The sequence below is a fragment of the Papio anubis genome, chromosome 14, assembly GCF_008728515.1.
Source record: "Papio anubis isolate 15944 chromosome 14, Panubis1.0, whole genome shotgun sequence".
NCBI classification, from domain to species: domain Eukaryota; kingdom Metazoa; phylum Chordata; class Mammalia; order Primates; family Cercopithecidae; genus Papio; species Papio anubis.
The window spans coordinates 85,864,810-85,881,511 of record NC_044989.1 but is presented as its reverse complement, the minus strand read 5'-3'; the positions used below and the strand labels follow the sequence as shown (position 1 = coordinate 85,881,511).

At 45.4% G+C, this 16,702-nt stretch overlaps 2 protein-coding genes across 4 annotated transcripts in view; one reads left to right on the top strand and one right to left on the bottom strand.

Annotated features, from left to right (window-relative positions):
* The window catches only part of ELMOD3 (ELMO domain containing 3), a 63,707-nt gene extending 58,935 nt beyond the window's left edge, over positions 1-4,772 (bottom strand). Inside the window, exons 1-2 of one of the 2 annotated variants that reach the window (XM_009184544.2) lie at positions 4,668-4,772; positions 3,927-3,957 (exon numbers count right to left, since the gene is read on the bottom strand). The gene's annotated coding sequence lies outside the window, so the exon portion shown is untranslated. The remainder of the gene's footprint in view (positions 1-3,926; positions 3,958-4,667) is intronic. The other variant, XM_017947691.2, reaches the window with a different exon arrangement.
* A 6-nt stretch (positions 4,773-4,778) lies between these two features.
* Positions 4,779-15,929, top strand: TGOLN2 (trans-golgi network protein 2). 2 transcript variants are annotated; one of them, XM_003908898.5, is made up of 4 exons: positions 4,779-4,909; positions 5,141-6,258; positions 7,938-8,021; positions 11,244-15,929. In XM_003908898.5, exons 1-4 carry the CDS (start codon positions 4,864-4,866, stop codon positions 11,247-11,249), a joined length of 1,254 nt encoding a protein of 417 aa, XP_003908947.1. In that variant the 5' UTR covers positions 4,779-4,863; the 3' UTR covers positions 11,250-15,929. The 2 variants fall into 2 exon arrangements, with proteins under 2 accessions (XP_003908947.1, XP_009182809.1); XM_009184545.4 differs by lacking the exon at positions 11,244-15,929 and having other exon boundaries at positions 7,938-8,534.
* The last annotated feature ends 773 nt before the right edge of the window (positions 15,930-16,702 follow it).

The window sequence follows — 16,702 nt, the reverse complement described above, 5'->3', positions numbered from 1 at the left end:
ACTCCTTTCCTCTATTGTCTAGTAATTTGGACACCAGGTCAGGCTTAATAATTTACTGTTCCCTCACCAGACACACATACCCTTGATAAGCCAGTATCTTTAAATGTTAGTCAGACATTTATTTAGGGGAGATAGAAATAATTTTCTTTTCCTTTTTTTTTTTTTGAGAGAGTCTTGCTCTGTTGCCTAAGCTGGAGTGCAGTGGTACAGCTCACTGCAACCTCTGCCTCCCAAGTTCAAGTGATTCTCCTGCCTCAGCCTCCCAAGTAGCTGAGATTACAGGCATGCACCACCATGCCCAGCTAACTTTTTTTGTATTTTTAGTAGAGACAGGGTTTCACCATGTAGGTCATGCTGGTCTCGAACTCTTGATCTCAAATGATCTGCCTGCCTCAGCCTCCCAAAGTGCTGGAATTACAGGCTTGAGCAACCCCACCCAGCCAGAATTTAATCTTTTCTTTCTTTCTTTCTTTTTTTCTTTTCATTTTTTAGGACAGAGTCTCACTTTGTTGCCAAGGCTGGAGTGCAGTGACCTGATCACAGCTCACCACAGCCTCCACCTACGACGCTCAAGCAATTCTCCCATCTCAGTGCTCCTGGGACTGTAGGTGCACACCATGCCCAGCTAATTTTTAAAATTATTTGTAGAGACGAGGTTTCACCACGTTGCCCAGGGTGGTCTTGAACTCCTGGGCTCAAACAGCCAGCCTTAGCCTCCCAACCAAAGTGCTGGGATTACAGGCAAGAGTCACTGCACCTGGCCAGAGTTTTCTTTTAGAGACAAATTAATTTACCAATTCATTTCTTTCAGCCAAAGTAGAGTCAAGGTTCTGAAATAGTTTGGCAAAAGATTTCTCACTTCCTGTAATTCTTATTTTCTCTTCAGTAATGAGTGTATGTGTGACAGACATTTTCTTCGACACAGAAACATACTGAGAACATATTAATTGTTTTTTAAATTAAAAAATATCCAGCCTGGGTGACAGAATGAGACTCTGTCTCAAAAAATAATAATAAAATAAAAATAAAGCACTTGTTCCTGAAAATTATATGCCACTACATGTACTATTCCTTGAAATTCTGAAGAATTCTAATTGACTAGAACTGCACATCATGTAAGCCAAATACTGTACTCAGTAGACTACAGAGGAGTTATTTCCCCTGGCAGCTGTAGTTCTTTCTGGCAGGAGTGGGACTAGTTTACACTTCAATCAAAGTTAACTGGCATATGGCCGGGCGCAGTGGCTCATGCCTGTAATCTCAGCACTTTGGGAGGCCGAGGTGGGTGGATCACTTGAGGCCAGGTGTTTGAGACCAGCCTGGCCAACATGGTGAAACCCCGTCTCTACTAAAAATACAAAAATTAGCCGGGCGTGGTGGTGGGTGCCTGTAATCTCAGCTAGGCAGTAGGTTGAGGCGGAAGAATCGTTTGAACCCGGGAGGCGGAGGCCGCAGTGAGCTGAGATCACACCACTGCACTCCAGCCTGGGCAACAGAGGGAGACTCCATCTCAAAACAAAACCAAACCCACAAAGTTAACTGGCATATTTTCTGTTGTACTTTTTGTGCTTAGTAGATTCATGTTCTAGACAATTCTCAGAGCATTTGTTCTTTAATCTGGCTCTGTTCCAGCCTCTTTCCTGCCCTTCTCCTTCTTCTCTATTATCTGACAACTGTAGTCTTTAGACTTACACAAAATACCAGGTTCCCACCTGTCTGCAGACCATTGTATAAGGTTGGTGCAAAAGTAATTGCTGTTTTTGTCAAACGGCCAGAACGCAATTGATTTTGCACCAACCTAATACATGCTGTACACTCAGCCAGGAAAGCTCATCCTCCTCTTCCTTTCCTCTTCACCTGGGACACAGCTACAACCTTCAGTCCTCAGCTTAAGGGTCCCTTCCTCAAATGAGCTCATAGTTTCTGTACTTTTTTTTCTGGCAGTTCTTGGAATGTGCATGCACGCACACGTTTGTGTAGATATTTAATATTTATGTATCCCAAAAGATTGCATGCTCCATGAAGTTAATACCTACCTTAAAAACTTGATATAGGGTTGGGCGCGGTGGCTCACACCTGTAATCCCAGCGTTTTGGGATGCTGAAGAGGGTGGATCACCTGAGGTCAGGAGTTCAAGACCAGCCTGACCAACGTGGAGAAATCCTGTCTCTACTAAAAATACAAAATTAGCTGGGTGTGCTGGTGCATGCCTGTAGTCCCAGTTACTCGGGAGGCTGAGGCAGGATAATCACTTGAACCTGGGAGGCAGAGGTTGTGCTGAACGTGCCATTGCACTCCAGCCTGGGCAACAAGAGCAAAACTCTGTCTCAAAAAAAATTTTTTTTATATAGTTGTACATATTTATGGGGTACATGTGGTATTTTTATACAGGTATACAATATTTAATGACTAAATCAGAGTAACTGGGATATCTATCACCTCAAATATTTATCTATTCTTTGTATCGGGAACATTACAATTCTTCTCTTTTGAAATATACAATGTTATTGTTAACCATAATTTTCCTACTGTATTGACTACAGAACATACTTACTCTTTTTATGTATCTGTATTTTTGTACCCATTAACCAACTTCTCTTCATCTTCCCTCTCCTCATCCCCTCCCAGCCTCTGGTAGCCACCTCTACTTTCATGAGATCCACTAGTCTCAGCTACTTGGAAGGCTGAGGTGAGAGATCACTAGAGCCCAGGAGATGGAGATTGCAGTGAGCTGAAATCGTGCCACTGCACTCAAGCCTGGGTGACAGAGTAAGACTGTCTCAAAAAAAAAAAAAAAGAGAGAGCGAGAGATGGGGTCTTGCCATGTTGCCCAGTCTGGTCTGGAACTTCTGGGCTCACACGATCCTCCTGCCTCAGCCTCCCAAAGTGCTGGAATTACAAAAGTATTTATCTCTTTGATATACTTATTTCCTTTCTTTTGGATACATACCCAGCAGTGGGAATACTGGATCATATGGTAGTTCTATTTTTAGTTTCTGAGAAACTCTGTGCTGTTTTCCTTTATTTTTTTATAGAGACAGAGTCTTGCTACTTTGCCCAGGCTGATCTCGAATTCCTGGGCTCAACTCATCTGCCTGCCTCAGCCTCCCAAGGTGCTGGGACTACACGTATGAGCCTGCATGCCCTGCCAATACTGTTTTCCATAATGGCTGTACTAATCTACATTCCCACCAACAGGATATGAGCATTCCCTTTTCTTCTCATCCTTGTCACCATTATGTACTTTTTTTTTCTTTTGATAACAGCCATTCTAACTGGGGCTAAGATGATCTCTCATTGTGGTTTGGATTTGCATTTCCCTGATGATTACTGATAGTGAGCATTTTTTCACATACCATTTATTTGTTGGCCATTTTTATGTCATCTTTTGAGATATGTCTATTCAGCAGGTCTCTTGCCCATTTTTTTCTTTTTGATTTTTTGAGATGGTTGCCTAGGCTGGAGTGCAGTGATAAGATTTTGGCTCACTCACTGCAATCTCCGCCTCCTAGGCTCAAATAATCCTCCCATCCTTAGCCTTCTGAGTAGCTGGGATTACATGCACAGGCCACCATGCCTGGCTAATTTTTTGTCTTTTGGTAGACACAGGGTTTCACCATGTTGCCCTGGCTGGTGCCCATTTTTTAATTATATTTTTTTCCTTGAGTTTCTTATATATTCTAGTTATTAATCCCTTGTCAGATGGATAGCTTGCGAATAGTTCTCCCATTATGTAGGTAGTTTCTTCACTGTTTCCTTTGCTGTGCAGAAGCTTTTTAACTTGATGTAATCTCATTTAAGACCTATCATTTCTTAAATCACTGTCTCCTAAGCACCAAGCCTGGCAATCGTTCATAAAGTGATTTCAAATATTTAATGTATAAACATAACAGTAACTGTAAACGGTGGGATACAAAACCATTTACCTGATTATCCCAATATGCGGAGAAAATAAATCTGCATAGAAGAGAAGAGAAATACACTAATTAAGAAGGGAAAGTGTCCTTTTTTTTTTTTTTTTTTTTTTTTACAAAACTAAATGGAAACATAATAAACTAATGTAAGCGGTAACCTGTGGAGGAGTAGGAAGACTCTTCTAAGAAAGGTCTATTTACTTTAAAATCTGGTTCTCATTTCTGAAACATTATACTGTATTATCTATTCAAAAACATTAAATGTTTAGAGGGCAGACAATACACTAAAACATTAATAGTGATTATCCCGGAAGGGTGGCAGTCAGGCTTTGTTTTCTGCTTCTGTACTTTTACGACCAGAAAAAGGCTGCACTTTTTAGAAAAGACGTTTGGCGACCTCGGAGAACACCGTCTCTGTGGAGTCGGGAAGGAGGAGGGCCGGGATGCGAAGGCAACGCTTTGTAGGTGATCGGATGGATTTGTTCCCACATGGGAGAGACCAGAGCACCGCATGTTTGTATACTACCAAGAGGGAAACACGAAAAAAGCAGAGCATAGAAACGCAAGCACAGGATGGTGGTGGCCAAGAGGCGCCTGCCCCTAGCGACCTCACTTCCGCGGCCAGTGCGAGAGGCCCGGGAGCTCCAGCTCTGCCTGTAAGGTCTCGGAAGTACGCAGCGGAGAAGACGAAAAACGGAGGGCCAGTCTGTGGCGGCTGTGGTAGACACGAGAAACCAGGAAGAAGAGGCTCACCTTCCTCTCAGCGACCGTAACCACCGCAGCGGAAGGCGAGCGCAGACACCAGCAGCAGCGGCCCCCGCAAATCTCGCCCTTTGTCTTGGCGGAAGCCGGAGACGGAAAGACGCGCGCAGCAGGGGCGGGACTGGAGAGGGGCCCCGCGCGCGGATCTCGCGAGAGCGTTAGAGGGCGGAAGCGCTATTCGAGCAGGATGAGGTTCGTGGTTGCGTTAGTCCTCCTGAGCGTCGCAGCGCCTGGTAAGACCCTCTATCCCGCATCCCACTCTTGCCCCCAGGTCCCCCATTCTCACCTGGGCAGGTGACTTCTAGGCTCGCTTCTTCCCTGCCCGACCCACCTCTCCGCTCGCCATCATCTCCCGCCCCACCCCCCAATCCCTGTTTCCCCGCTGCTCCCAATATTTTCCAGCTCTGAGGAGTTCCTTCTTCCGGCCTGCCCTTCTCTGGTGCTAACTCGTTTTTCTATTTTAGGAGCCGCGCCGCTCTCGGACACCGCAAGTGCCAAGAAAGAAGAAGCTGGAGTTCGGCCTTCTACAGAAAACGTCTCTACTTACCCCACCTTGAGCCAACGGCCTGGAGGCTCTACCAAGTCGGATCAGGAGCCGCACACTTCAGTAGACAGCCCTAGGAAGTCGGATCCAGAGCACCAGACTTCAAAAGACAGCCCTAGCAAGTCGGGTGCGGAGGCGCAGACCCCAGAAGACAACCCCAACAAGTCGGGTGCGGAGGCAAAGACCCAAAAAGACAGCTCTAGCAAGTCAGGTTCGGAGGCTCAGATCACAAAAGACAGCTCCAGCAAGTCGGGTGCGGAGGCAAAGACCCAAAAAGACAGCCCTAGCAAGTCGGGTTCGGAGGCGCAGACCACGAAAGACAGCACTAGCAAATCGGGTGCGGAGGCGCCAACCACAAAAGATGACCCTAATAAGTCGGGTGCCGACGGCTCTAGCAAGTCGGGTGCGGAGGATCAGATCCCAAAAGACGTCCCTAACAAGTCAGGTGCGGAGAAGCAGACTCCAAAAGACGCCGCTAACAAGTCCGGTGCAGAGGAGCAGGGCCCAATAGACGGGTCTAGCAAGTCAGATGCGGAGGAGCAGACCCCAAAAGACGGCCCTAGCAAGGTGGTTCCAGAGCAGCCTTCCAGGAAAGACCATTCCAAGCCCGTCTCCAACCCTTCTGATAACAAGGAGCTCCCCAAGGCTGACACAAACCAGTTAGCTGACAAAGGGAAGCTTTCTCCTCATGCTTTCAAAACCGAATCTGGGGAGGACACTGACCTCATTTCTTCCCCGCAGGAGGAAGTTAAGTCTTCAGAGCCTACTGAGGATGTGGAGCCCAAAGAGGCTGAAGATGATGATACAGGACCCGAGGAGGGCTCACCGCCCAAAGAAGAGAAAGAAAAGATGTCCGGTTCTGCCTCCAGTGAAAACCGTGAAGGGACACTTTTGGATTCCAGGGGTAGCGAGAAGGATGACCGTTATGGGGAGAGTTCTGGAAATGCCAGCGCGGAGAGCAGCCACTTCTTTGCATATCTGGTGACTGCAGCCATTCTTGTGGCAGTCCTCTATATCGCTCATCACAACAAGCGGAAGGTAGGTCTAGAGCGGCCTTCGGGAGGGGAGTGGGGTTTCCAGCACCCTGGAAGCTTGGGTTTGGGTGGGTATCCTATCACTGGATGCCCGTGAGCACTGGGGACTTTAAAACAAACTTCAGTTTTTTTCCTCCGGCCCCATTAGGCCTTTTTACTCTTGTTTTGTGAATCGTGTTTTCATCTTGTGATCTATTTACTTTGAGTGTCCTCTGCTACTGCGTTAGGATCCAAGTTAGGCCATTATTAGGATCTGACCTGATGTGGAATCTCCTCCCATAACTTTGCACTTGGGCCCTTCACAGCCTCAGAGGATCTGAGTACTTGACAGTTAAAGCACGTACCTTCCATCCTATTTCCATTCTTGAGACGACATATCATTTCTAGTTTCCTTTCCCAACATTCTGTTTTCCATCAGTGGCACAAAGAATAGTTTCAATTACTGCATCTTCAATACCAGCAACAAGGAGCCCAGGGACTTCTGCAATTAATAATAATTAGAAGAAAGCCCAGAAATTGCACAGACACGTACATCTGTGACTTTTTCAGCAGGGTTTGGTCTGTTTATTAGCAACCACTCTAATGACAAAATGATTGCATTTCATATTGAGCCCCCAAAATTTAGAAGCTAGTTTCTGTAACCTGCTTAAAATTGGAGAGTCCATTTCTGGCCATGAGGCCTGTGGCTAGAAAGAATAGAGGGGAAGACCTTTAGTAAAAATGTGCATTCCTGGCTGGGTGCAGTGGCTCATGCCTGTAATCCCAGCACTTTGGGAGGCTGAAGCGGGAGGATTGCTTGAGCCCAGGAGTTTGAGACCAGCCTGGCCAACAAAGCAAGACCTCGTCTCTACATACAATAAAAAAAAAAATTAGCCAGATGTGGTGGTGGACGTGTGTGGGCCCAGCTAGTCTGGAGGCTGAAGTGGGAGGATGGCTTGACTGTTGGAGGTCGAGGCTTCAGTGAGCCATGGTCACGCTATTGCACTCCAGCCTGGGTGACAGAGTGAGACCTGCCCTCAAAGAAAAAAAAGTGCATTTCTTTTTTTTTTTTTTTTGAGACAGAGTCTCGCTCTGTTACCCAGGCTGGAGTGCAGTGGCGGGATCTCAGCTCACTGCAAGCTCCGCCTCCCGGGTTTACGCCATTCTCCTGCCTCAGCCTCCCAAGTAGCTGGGACTACAGGTGCCCGCCACCACGCCTGGCTAGTTTTTTTTGTATTTTTTAGTAGAGATGGGGTTTCACCTTGTCAGCCAGGATGGTCTCGATCTCCTAACCTTGTGATCCGCCCGTCTCGGCCTCCCAAAGTGCTGGGATTACAGGCTTGAGCCACCATGCCTGGCCGATTATGATTATTTTTAAAGGAATGTCTTACTGTAGATATCTCTAGGAAGGAGTTGATAGATCTTTGACTTGTGTACCTTTGAATGAATCATACAGACTTCCTCCCACACGCTAGAACTCAGACAGCCTTCTATTTGTTATTTCCTATTAAGCAATACAAAAGATTCTGATGTAGTTAGGCTCTGTCTTTCTTAAACTGGTTAAAGTTTAAATAGACCTCTGTGAGTGTACTGCTCTTTCTACAGTCAGGGTCATTAACAAATATGCTACCAGGTGACTGCCTCTGATTTCAGAGACTGAGCTATATCATTACCTGTTAATCATTTTCTTTTTCTTTTCCTTAGATCATTGCTTTTGTCCTGGAAGGAAAAAGATCTAAAGTCACCCGGCGGCCAAAGGCCAGTGACTACCAACGTTTGGACCAGAAGGTAAGGAAGGAGGAGCCAGGTCCACAGGAGGGATAGTTAACGTTAGATGGACCCAGTAGTGGGCTTGCGTTTGCCATGGCAGCAGTGGCCGATTCTGGGGGTGCTGTTGCTGTTGCATTCGCCCTTTTTAGACAACAAACTAGAAACATCTAGATACACATATCTCTGACGTTAGAGCTAGAAGAGACCTTCGAATACTCTAGAGCAGCTCCCTCCCTTGACAGATGAGGAAATAGGCCCGCATAGAAACACTCATTTTTTTTCCGCTAAGTTTCTACTGCAAGTTAGTGGCAAAATCAGGACCTGATAGCAACTCCCTGGTCTCCCAGTCTTGAGCTTTCTGCATTCTACCAGCACTCCATAAACTTTAATAGGCATTTGAATCACCTTGGAGAATTTTGATAAAAAGCATTGTCTGATTCATTTGATGTGGAGTGGAGCCTATATTTCTACATTCTTCTTTTTTTTGGAGACAGAGTTTCGCTCTTGTTGCCCAGGCTGGAGTACAGTGGTGCAATCTCGGCTCACTGCAACCTCTGCTTCCTGGGTTCAAGCTATTCTCCTGCTTCAGCCTCCCAAGTAGCTAGGATTACAAGTGCCACCACCATGCCCAGCTAATTTTGTATTTTTGGTAGAGATGGGGTTTCTCCATGTTGGTCAGGCTGGTCTTGAACTCCCAACCTCAGGTGATCCACCTGCCTCAACCTCCCAAAGTGCTGGGATTACAGGCATGAGCCACCATGCCCAGCCTATGTCTACATTCTTAGGAAGTTCTCAGGTGAAACCAAATGCCACTGGATCCACACTTTATGTGGTAAAGCACTAGACTACGCTCCCTGAAAACAGAAGCCCAGAAGCACATAGGCCTCCAACTCCCCACATCAGCCTGGCTTAAGCACTGTGGGCTGGAGTTCCTGAGTACAGCCAATCGATTCCTCTGTCAGATAAGCCCTCCTTCCACCCCTATTGGGGGAACTCCTGCTCCCAGTATTTAAACGTAGGTTCTTTCTATTTTTTCCTAAGTGTTGGCTGGTCTGAGAAATAAAGAGAAAGAATACAAAGAGAGGAATTTTACAGCTGGGCCTCTGGGGGTGACATCATATATTGGCAGGACCGTGATGTCCCCCTGAGCTGCAAAACCAGCAAGTTTTTATTAGAGATTTCAGAAGGGGAGGGGGTGTATGAACAGGGAGTAGGTCACAAAGATCACATGCCTCAAAGGGCAATAAAGATCACAAGGCAAAGGGCAAAGCAAAAATCACAAGGCAAAGGGCAAAATTAGAATTACTGATAAGGTTCTGTGTTCAGCTATGCACATATTGTCTTGATAAACATCTTAAACAACAGAAAACAGAGTTCGAGAGTAGAGAACAGGTCTGACCTCAAGTTTACCGGGGTGGGATTTTTTTCCCTACCCTAATAAACCTGAGGGTACTGCAGGAGACCAGGGCGTATTTCAGTCCTTATCTTAACTGCATAAGACAGACACTCCCAGAGCAGCCGTTTATAGACCTCCCTCCAGAAATGCAGTTCTTTTCCTAGGGTCTTAATATTTAATATTCCTTGCTAGGAGAAGAATTTAGCAATATCTCTCCTACTTGCACATCCATTTATAGGCTCTCTGCAAGAAGAAAAATATGTCTGTATTCTGCCCAACCCCACAGACAGTCAGACCTTATGGTTGCCTTCCCTTGTTTCCTGAAAATTGCTGCTGTTCTGTTCTTTTTCAAGGTGCACTGATTTCATATTGTTAAAACACCGATGTTTTACAATCAGATTTCATGTTCAAATATACACGTTTTACAATCAGTTTGTATAGTTAACGCAATCATCACAGGGTCCTGAGGTGACATACATCCTCAGCTTCCTAAGATAACAGGATTAAGAGATTAAAGTAAGACAGGCGTAAGAAATTATAAGAATATTACTAGGGAAGTGATAAATGTCCATGAAATCTTCACAATTTATGTTCCTCTGCTGTGGCTCTAGCCGGTCCCTCCGTTTGGGGTCCCTGACTTCCCTCAACACACCCCATGGCAGCAGAGCTGAGCAAGGGTCTTTCTAAAAACAACCTGTCTAAGTAGGAAGAGTGTACTCTACTGCATTGCTACCAGTGTGCACCCTTCCTTCTGGTTTCAGCATAGCAACAAGCAGGACATTGGCAAAGAACAATTGGTGGCCCAAATATGAATTGTTCCCAAACTTCCTGCAGGGAACATGATTTTCTTGTACAACTCAATATTAGCTACAGAACGAGCCACTGAGCTCACAACATCTTTGCTAACTAGTCCAGTAGGCCAGCTTTACAATTTAGCTCTGGACTACTACCTTTTCAGATAATTGACTTTAAGGATTTACCCTTTTTATGATATTTGTTTGTTTTTGAGACAGAGTCTCACTCTGTTGTCCAGGCTGGAGTGCAGTGGCTCAATCTTGGCTTACTGCAACCTCCACCACCCAGGTTCAAGCAATTCTCCCGCCTCAGCCTCCCAAGTAGCTGGGATTACGGGCACCCACCACCACGCCCAGCTAATTTTTAGATTTTTAGTAGAGACGGGGTTTCACCCTTTTGGCCAGGCTGGTCTTGAACTCCTGACCTCAAGTGATCCACCCACCTCAGCCTCCCAGAGTGCTGGGATTACAGGCGTGAGCCACCATGCCCGGCTTGTGATTTTTAAAAAAATACACATGTGGCTGGGCACAGTGGTTCGTGCCTGTAATCCCAACAGTTTGGGAGGCTGAGGCAGGCAGATCACCTGAGGTCAGGAGTTCGAGATCAGTCTGGCCAACGTGGTGAAACTCCATCTCTACTAAAAATACAAAAATTAGCTGGGCGTGGTAATCCCAGCTACTACTGAGGAGGCCAAGGTGGGGGAATCGCTTGAACTTCAGAGGCAGAGGTTGCAGTGAGCCAAGATCGTGCCACTGCACTCCAGCCTGGGCGACAGAGCAAGACTCTGTCTCAAAAACAAAACAAAACAAAAACAAAAACAAAAAACACATGTAAATAATTCACAACAATACAGAACAGTATGAGGCAGAAGCCAGGATTCCTATCTCTCCAAGTGTATATCTTTCTAGTGTTATGTTTCATTTCAAACTTTAAAAATCATTTTGTGTGCTATTTTAATTAATTGCTGTTTCTGTGATGGTGGGTCAGTATGTCTTAATTCTGAATGTGTTCCCTGCACCTCCTAAAAGATCTTTTTTTTCTCCCCAAAGTCATAACAGAATGGTATATTCCTCTGGAAAAAGATGAACGTCACCAATGGATTGTGCTGCTCTTGTTTCAGCTTTGAATTTTTTGTCCTTGAGAACCTTGTCCTCCCTGCTGATTTGTTTCTAAATCAAAAGAAATGAAGAAAAAAGTACTGTGACCTAAGAGACACCCTCCTCTAGGATTTAGTGGCAAGTCTGGGCTGGCAGAGGTAGGGGGTTGCTTTGGGGTTTGCACCTGCACTTTGGTGACATTGTTCTTCTGTGTTCCCTTTATTTATGCTGGTGGCTTCCATCCATTCGTCCTCTGAGTGTGAGTGGAGGGCCATGTGGAAACACCGCTATGACCAAAGGGATATCCCAGTCTGGGCAGGTTGCGCTGCTGACCACCCTCCCTTGGGGCCCGGGCTCTGTAGGAAAGTTGGCCCTTGATTGTGGCATTGCACTCTCACTGTTTCTCTCTGCAGACCTAGGGGAAAACTGCAGGTAGAAGTGCTTTTCTACTAAGGCCTCTTACTTTGTGGGGGATGTGCCCTACAGAAGACATAGAAGATGGGGAAATGCCGATGGGCAAAGAGCTACTTTGAATACATAATTCTCTTCAAAGACTTCAGCAGCAAACCAAAACAGCAGGTTAAAAAAAAAATGCTTTTCTGGGTGCAAGTCTAACCTGTCTAGCATGAGATCTTCTTGATTTTCTGATTATTTTATGTAACTTGAAACAAAGTGAATCAGCTTCCACTTGGTTGTGCCGAGCATAAAACAGAACTTGGGCTTCCTAATAGGCCACTGTCCCATCACAGATTTTTAAAATAAATATGATTTGAAATAGTGTGATCTTTCACACAATCATACTCAGTAGGAACTTTTTGAAATAGGGCAACTTCATGTTTCATGCGAGAAAACATGAAGGAGGGTTTTGGTTTTGGTCTGCAGTTTTTCCAAAGGGCTTTTATGAGATACATTTCCCACAAAGTCCATTTGGCCTTTGTTGCCTAAAACAGACAAAATAGACTTAGATTTATTAATAGAAACTATACTCTCTGCCCATTTTTACCTCAGTGTATTTAATGGTCCTTTAATCTGATATAAGATGCCAAGGGTATTTGATAAAAATTATTCTTCCATGCCATGTCAGGAGTTAATGCAAATGAAGAGATTCCGTGGGTTCCCCTGGGATAAGTGAGGTTAGTGTCTTAGACCACACTATTGTTTGAAGGTTTATCTCTTCTAGTCATGCTCTTCCACTTTGTAGACGGCCTAAAGAGAGTTGTTTTTGAGCTGATCTCAGGGAAGTACAAATAACTTGGGAGATGAGGGACAAAAGATGATTCTGTGCTGTCAAGGCAGTAAGTCTGAAGAAAGGACCATGCTTCTTATATTATCTTCCACCTTGCTTAAAACAGCCCATAGCTTTGAGTTGATATTTTCATTCTTGGCAGGTAGCCTACTTTATGGAGGTAAGGAATGAAGACCTACTCTTGGGTCATTCTCTGTACTGATGCATCAGTCTTCTAATACTTTGCACCAACCTGAGGAATCTTCTTTTAGGCTCCTCTAGCATCCCCTAAGACCGTGGCTATTGCACTTCTCTCTCCCTGCCTGCCTCCCTTATCCCTGCCTTTCCCCTCCTCATATTTTCTGATTGTGCCCATCTATACCAGCTCCTTTCCTTCCACCTTCATATGCACCTGGATTTTTCTGTTCCCAACTGTCCTATTTGTTATTCATCCTGCTACTCAACTTCTCCAGCATGTTGCTTCCCTTAAGTTGCCATTCATTCTCTTCATGACTTTTACCAACTCACTTCGGTCTCTGTCTGTCAACTAAGCTTTTCTAAAGGTTACCAGTTATCAGACTACCAAATCCATGGCTTTTTCTCAAAGCTTAGTCTTGTCCTTGATGGAACTGGACACTGTTGACCATCCAAATGGAAATTCCCCTTTCTTGATGTCTCTGACAAATGGTCCTTTGCCTTATCTTGTGCTGGTGGGAAAGAGGCCCTCAAAGCCAGGCCTCTCTATTCCTTTGACTGTCTCCTCAGCCATTCACATCCATTCTTCATCCTTGGAGTGAGTGATTCCCAAGTCTTTGTCTTGGCTTAGTACCTAAAGAACCCAGTGCTGCTGGTATCGAATAGTTCAGCTTGGTTGTCACAGAAAGGAATTTCTCTCTTCTCCCATCAGCCTGCCCCTTCCAACTGTCCAGGTCAGTCTTCAGTCACCTGAATTCCTAACTGCAGACTTTTGCCCTTTTTCTCTCTCATCACCAAAGTCCTATCCGTTTTTTAAAAAATAAAAGATCCTTAGCTACAGTCTTTTCGTTTTCCTTGCTTCTCTTGTTGCCCACCCCCAGCCCGTTTTACTTCTCTCTTGGATTTTCTGTTTTCAGATCCACATTTACTGGGTTTCCTGTGCAGCTTCTTGGAAAGAAGTTCAATCTTGGAAAGACTGATCTTTCCAAAATATTTGCCCTGGTCTGAAGCTTTGGTCTGAACTTCTCGAGGCTTAGAGAATCCAGTTACAGACTTTTTGGGGTTCAGGATGCTATAGGTTGACACCCTCCTGCCTGTCTTTCTCTGCATCCCAACCTGGCCAAGGTCCCTCCTGTGGGGTGCCCATCTGTGCCTTTATTCTGGCTGTGCCCTCGACTTTCCGGCTTCCCATGGTTCTTTGGTTAGGTTTCTCTTCCTTCTCTTCTTTCTCCTGCCTTCCCCAATCTGCCTGTTTCTTCACGAGCCAGCTCGTTTCCTCGTACACCTTCCTCACTACCCCACCCCACGCTGTCGACTCCTTCCCTCAGCTCCACTAGCTCTTCATCATGCCACTCCTTTCAGAACTTCAACAAACCAGGGCAGTCAGGATCTGAAGTCTTTCTGGTTTCCCCAAGCAAACTAAGCTCTTGAGGGACAGCCCTTGGCAATGCTTTCCTGTCTGCTGAGTATGGTGACCTTCCTTAGGACTTCCAGAGTTCAGTTCCTTCTGGCAGATATGTTTTCTTTCTCCATGCCATATGGATGTGACTCAAATGTGGGGTCCTACAGCTTTTCCTGGCTACCACTTGCTGTGACCTTATACATGTTGGGTTTTGCTCTTGAAGAGGAGAGCAGGAAGAAAGGTTGGTTTCAGAAACCAAGAGGGATGGCAGTGGACGAGTACATTTTGTCACGGAGCTGAGCTTTTGAGCAGACTCTGAGAAGTATCATTGCTTGTGTTGAAAGAATACAACAGAATTTAAGTTTCTCTTTAGAAATTGCACTGAAGAAAGGCAGGGCGCGGTGACTCACCCCTGTAATCCCAGCACTTTGGGAGGCTGAGGTGGGCGGATCATGAGGTCAAGAGATCGAGACCATCCTGGCCAACATGGTGAAACCCCGTCTCTAATAAAAATACAAAAATTAGCCGGGTGTGGTGGCGTGCACCTGTAGTCCTAGCTACTAGGGAGACTGAAGCAGGAGAATTGCTTGAATCTGGGAGCCGGAGGTTGCACTGAGCTGAGATCATGCCACTGCACTTCAGCCTGCCAATAGAGTGAGACTCCGCTCAAAAAAAAAAAAAAAAGAGCACTGAAGAAAATACCACACGGCAAAGGAAAACTTATTTTCTGCAAGGTGTCTTTTCAAAGATAGAATGTTTGAAGCATGTTTCCTGGAGATTGTGTGGATGAGGTGAGCTGGCTGAGGCATCGTTCAAGCTGGGGGGTGTAAGAAGCACGTGCAGCCACAAGAGGCACCTCCTATAGTCAGCTAAGGGCTTCCCTTTCTGCGCCCAGCTTTTGGGTGAAGGGTGATTTCTGTTAGACAAATCTGTGCTTCAGTCATAGATGTTAATAGAGGAAGCAATTTTCCTGCTGCAGATCCTTGAATAGAGTTGCTGAAACAGTCTAGTTCCGGACTCAGGGGAGGTTGAAGGCCAGTCTGTAGAAAGGCTGAGACAACGGGGAAAGACTTGACAACTAGTTACATATGCTCTGACATGGGACCCCCATGATGGCTTCCAGTGACACATGTGCTGATAGAATTCTAAACCTCTGGAATTTCCCTGCTGGTTAATTCTATGGGCCTTGACTGTACAGGGTAACCTGATGCCAGATGCTGTGGGCGTGATGAGAACTAGAGAACTTGCAGTGTGGAGGAAGCTGTGTGAGGCACCAGACCCTGTGCTTCTGCAGGCCATTTCCTGAAAACCCCTGTTAGAAAGGTTGGGTTTAGTGTGACTTGCTTGAGCAAGAGTCCCTGGAAGAGATTTTGAGGTTTAATTTAACAGTATCTCCAGAGCTAACAGTGACTCCATTCAGCTAGTTCCGCAAGTCAGATGTAAACTTAAGAGTCTCCTTTGTGAAGGGTTTGGGTCTGAGCTGTATAGTACGTCAGTGGGTAAGCCCAGCCCTTCACCCTCTGATAGATACTCCTTTAATTCACCAGACTTCATGTTCGATACATTACTAATAGTTGAAATTGTTTCTCTTCTTTTGTATTTTCCCAGTTAATAGATGGCTACTGTTTCCACAATGTTTTATATTTTCAGCTTTTTGTAACTTAATTACTTAATTTTATTTTTTTAAAGCTTGTTGCGGTCTAATGAGAAGTATTTTTCAGTGCATAATGTTTTTCCGAGCTTCTGTTAATGCCATCCCAATGTAGTTTTGTTTTGTTGAACAGAAACCAAAATAAATTTCAAAATGTTAAAGCAATGGATTTAATACATTTATTTATTTTATTTTATTTTATTTTATTTTTGAGATAGAGTCTTGCTCTGTCACCAGCCTGGAGTGCAGTGGTGCGATCTTGGCTCACTGCAACCTCCACCTCCCAGGTTCAAGCGATTCTCCTAACTCAGCCTCCTGAGTAGCTGGGACTACAGGTGTGTGCCACCACGCCCAGGTAATTTTTGTATTTTTAGTGAAGACGCAGTTTCACCATGTTGGCCAGGATTGGTCTCAATCTCTTCCTCGTGATCCGCCCACCTCGGCCTCCCAAAGTGCTGGGATTACAGGCGTGAGCCACGGCACCTGGTCAATAAATTTATGAATATTACATTAAGATTAATATTACATGAACTACAATAAGACCTTTGGCATGTCAGTTTAACATAAGTGAAAGGTCCTTTTTATGCCTTTTGAGCCTTCCTTCACCTTCCATCCAACACACACAGGTACCAGTAAATTACAGATGCCATTTCTGAGCTTTGCACACTTTCTCTGGCTTTCCATGTTCTGCTCCTGACCAACTCTCCTACCACCTGACTCCTCCCAGCCTGGCTGCCTCTGTTGCTTTCAGTAGCTGGGCCATTGCTGGGAGCACTCTGTTGCCTCCCTGTGCTGTCCCCTGCTGTGCCGTTGTCTGGAATGCCTTGCAGCCTGCCTCAACACAATAAGGTAATCTTCTAACCAGTCTATGACCTGACTCCTGACGTTACCCTTCGCTGCATCACCCTTCCCTGCGTATTTGGAGGATGAAGCTTGAT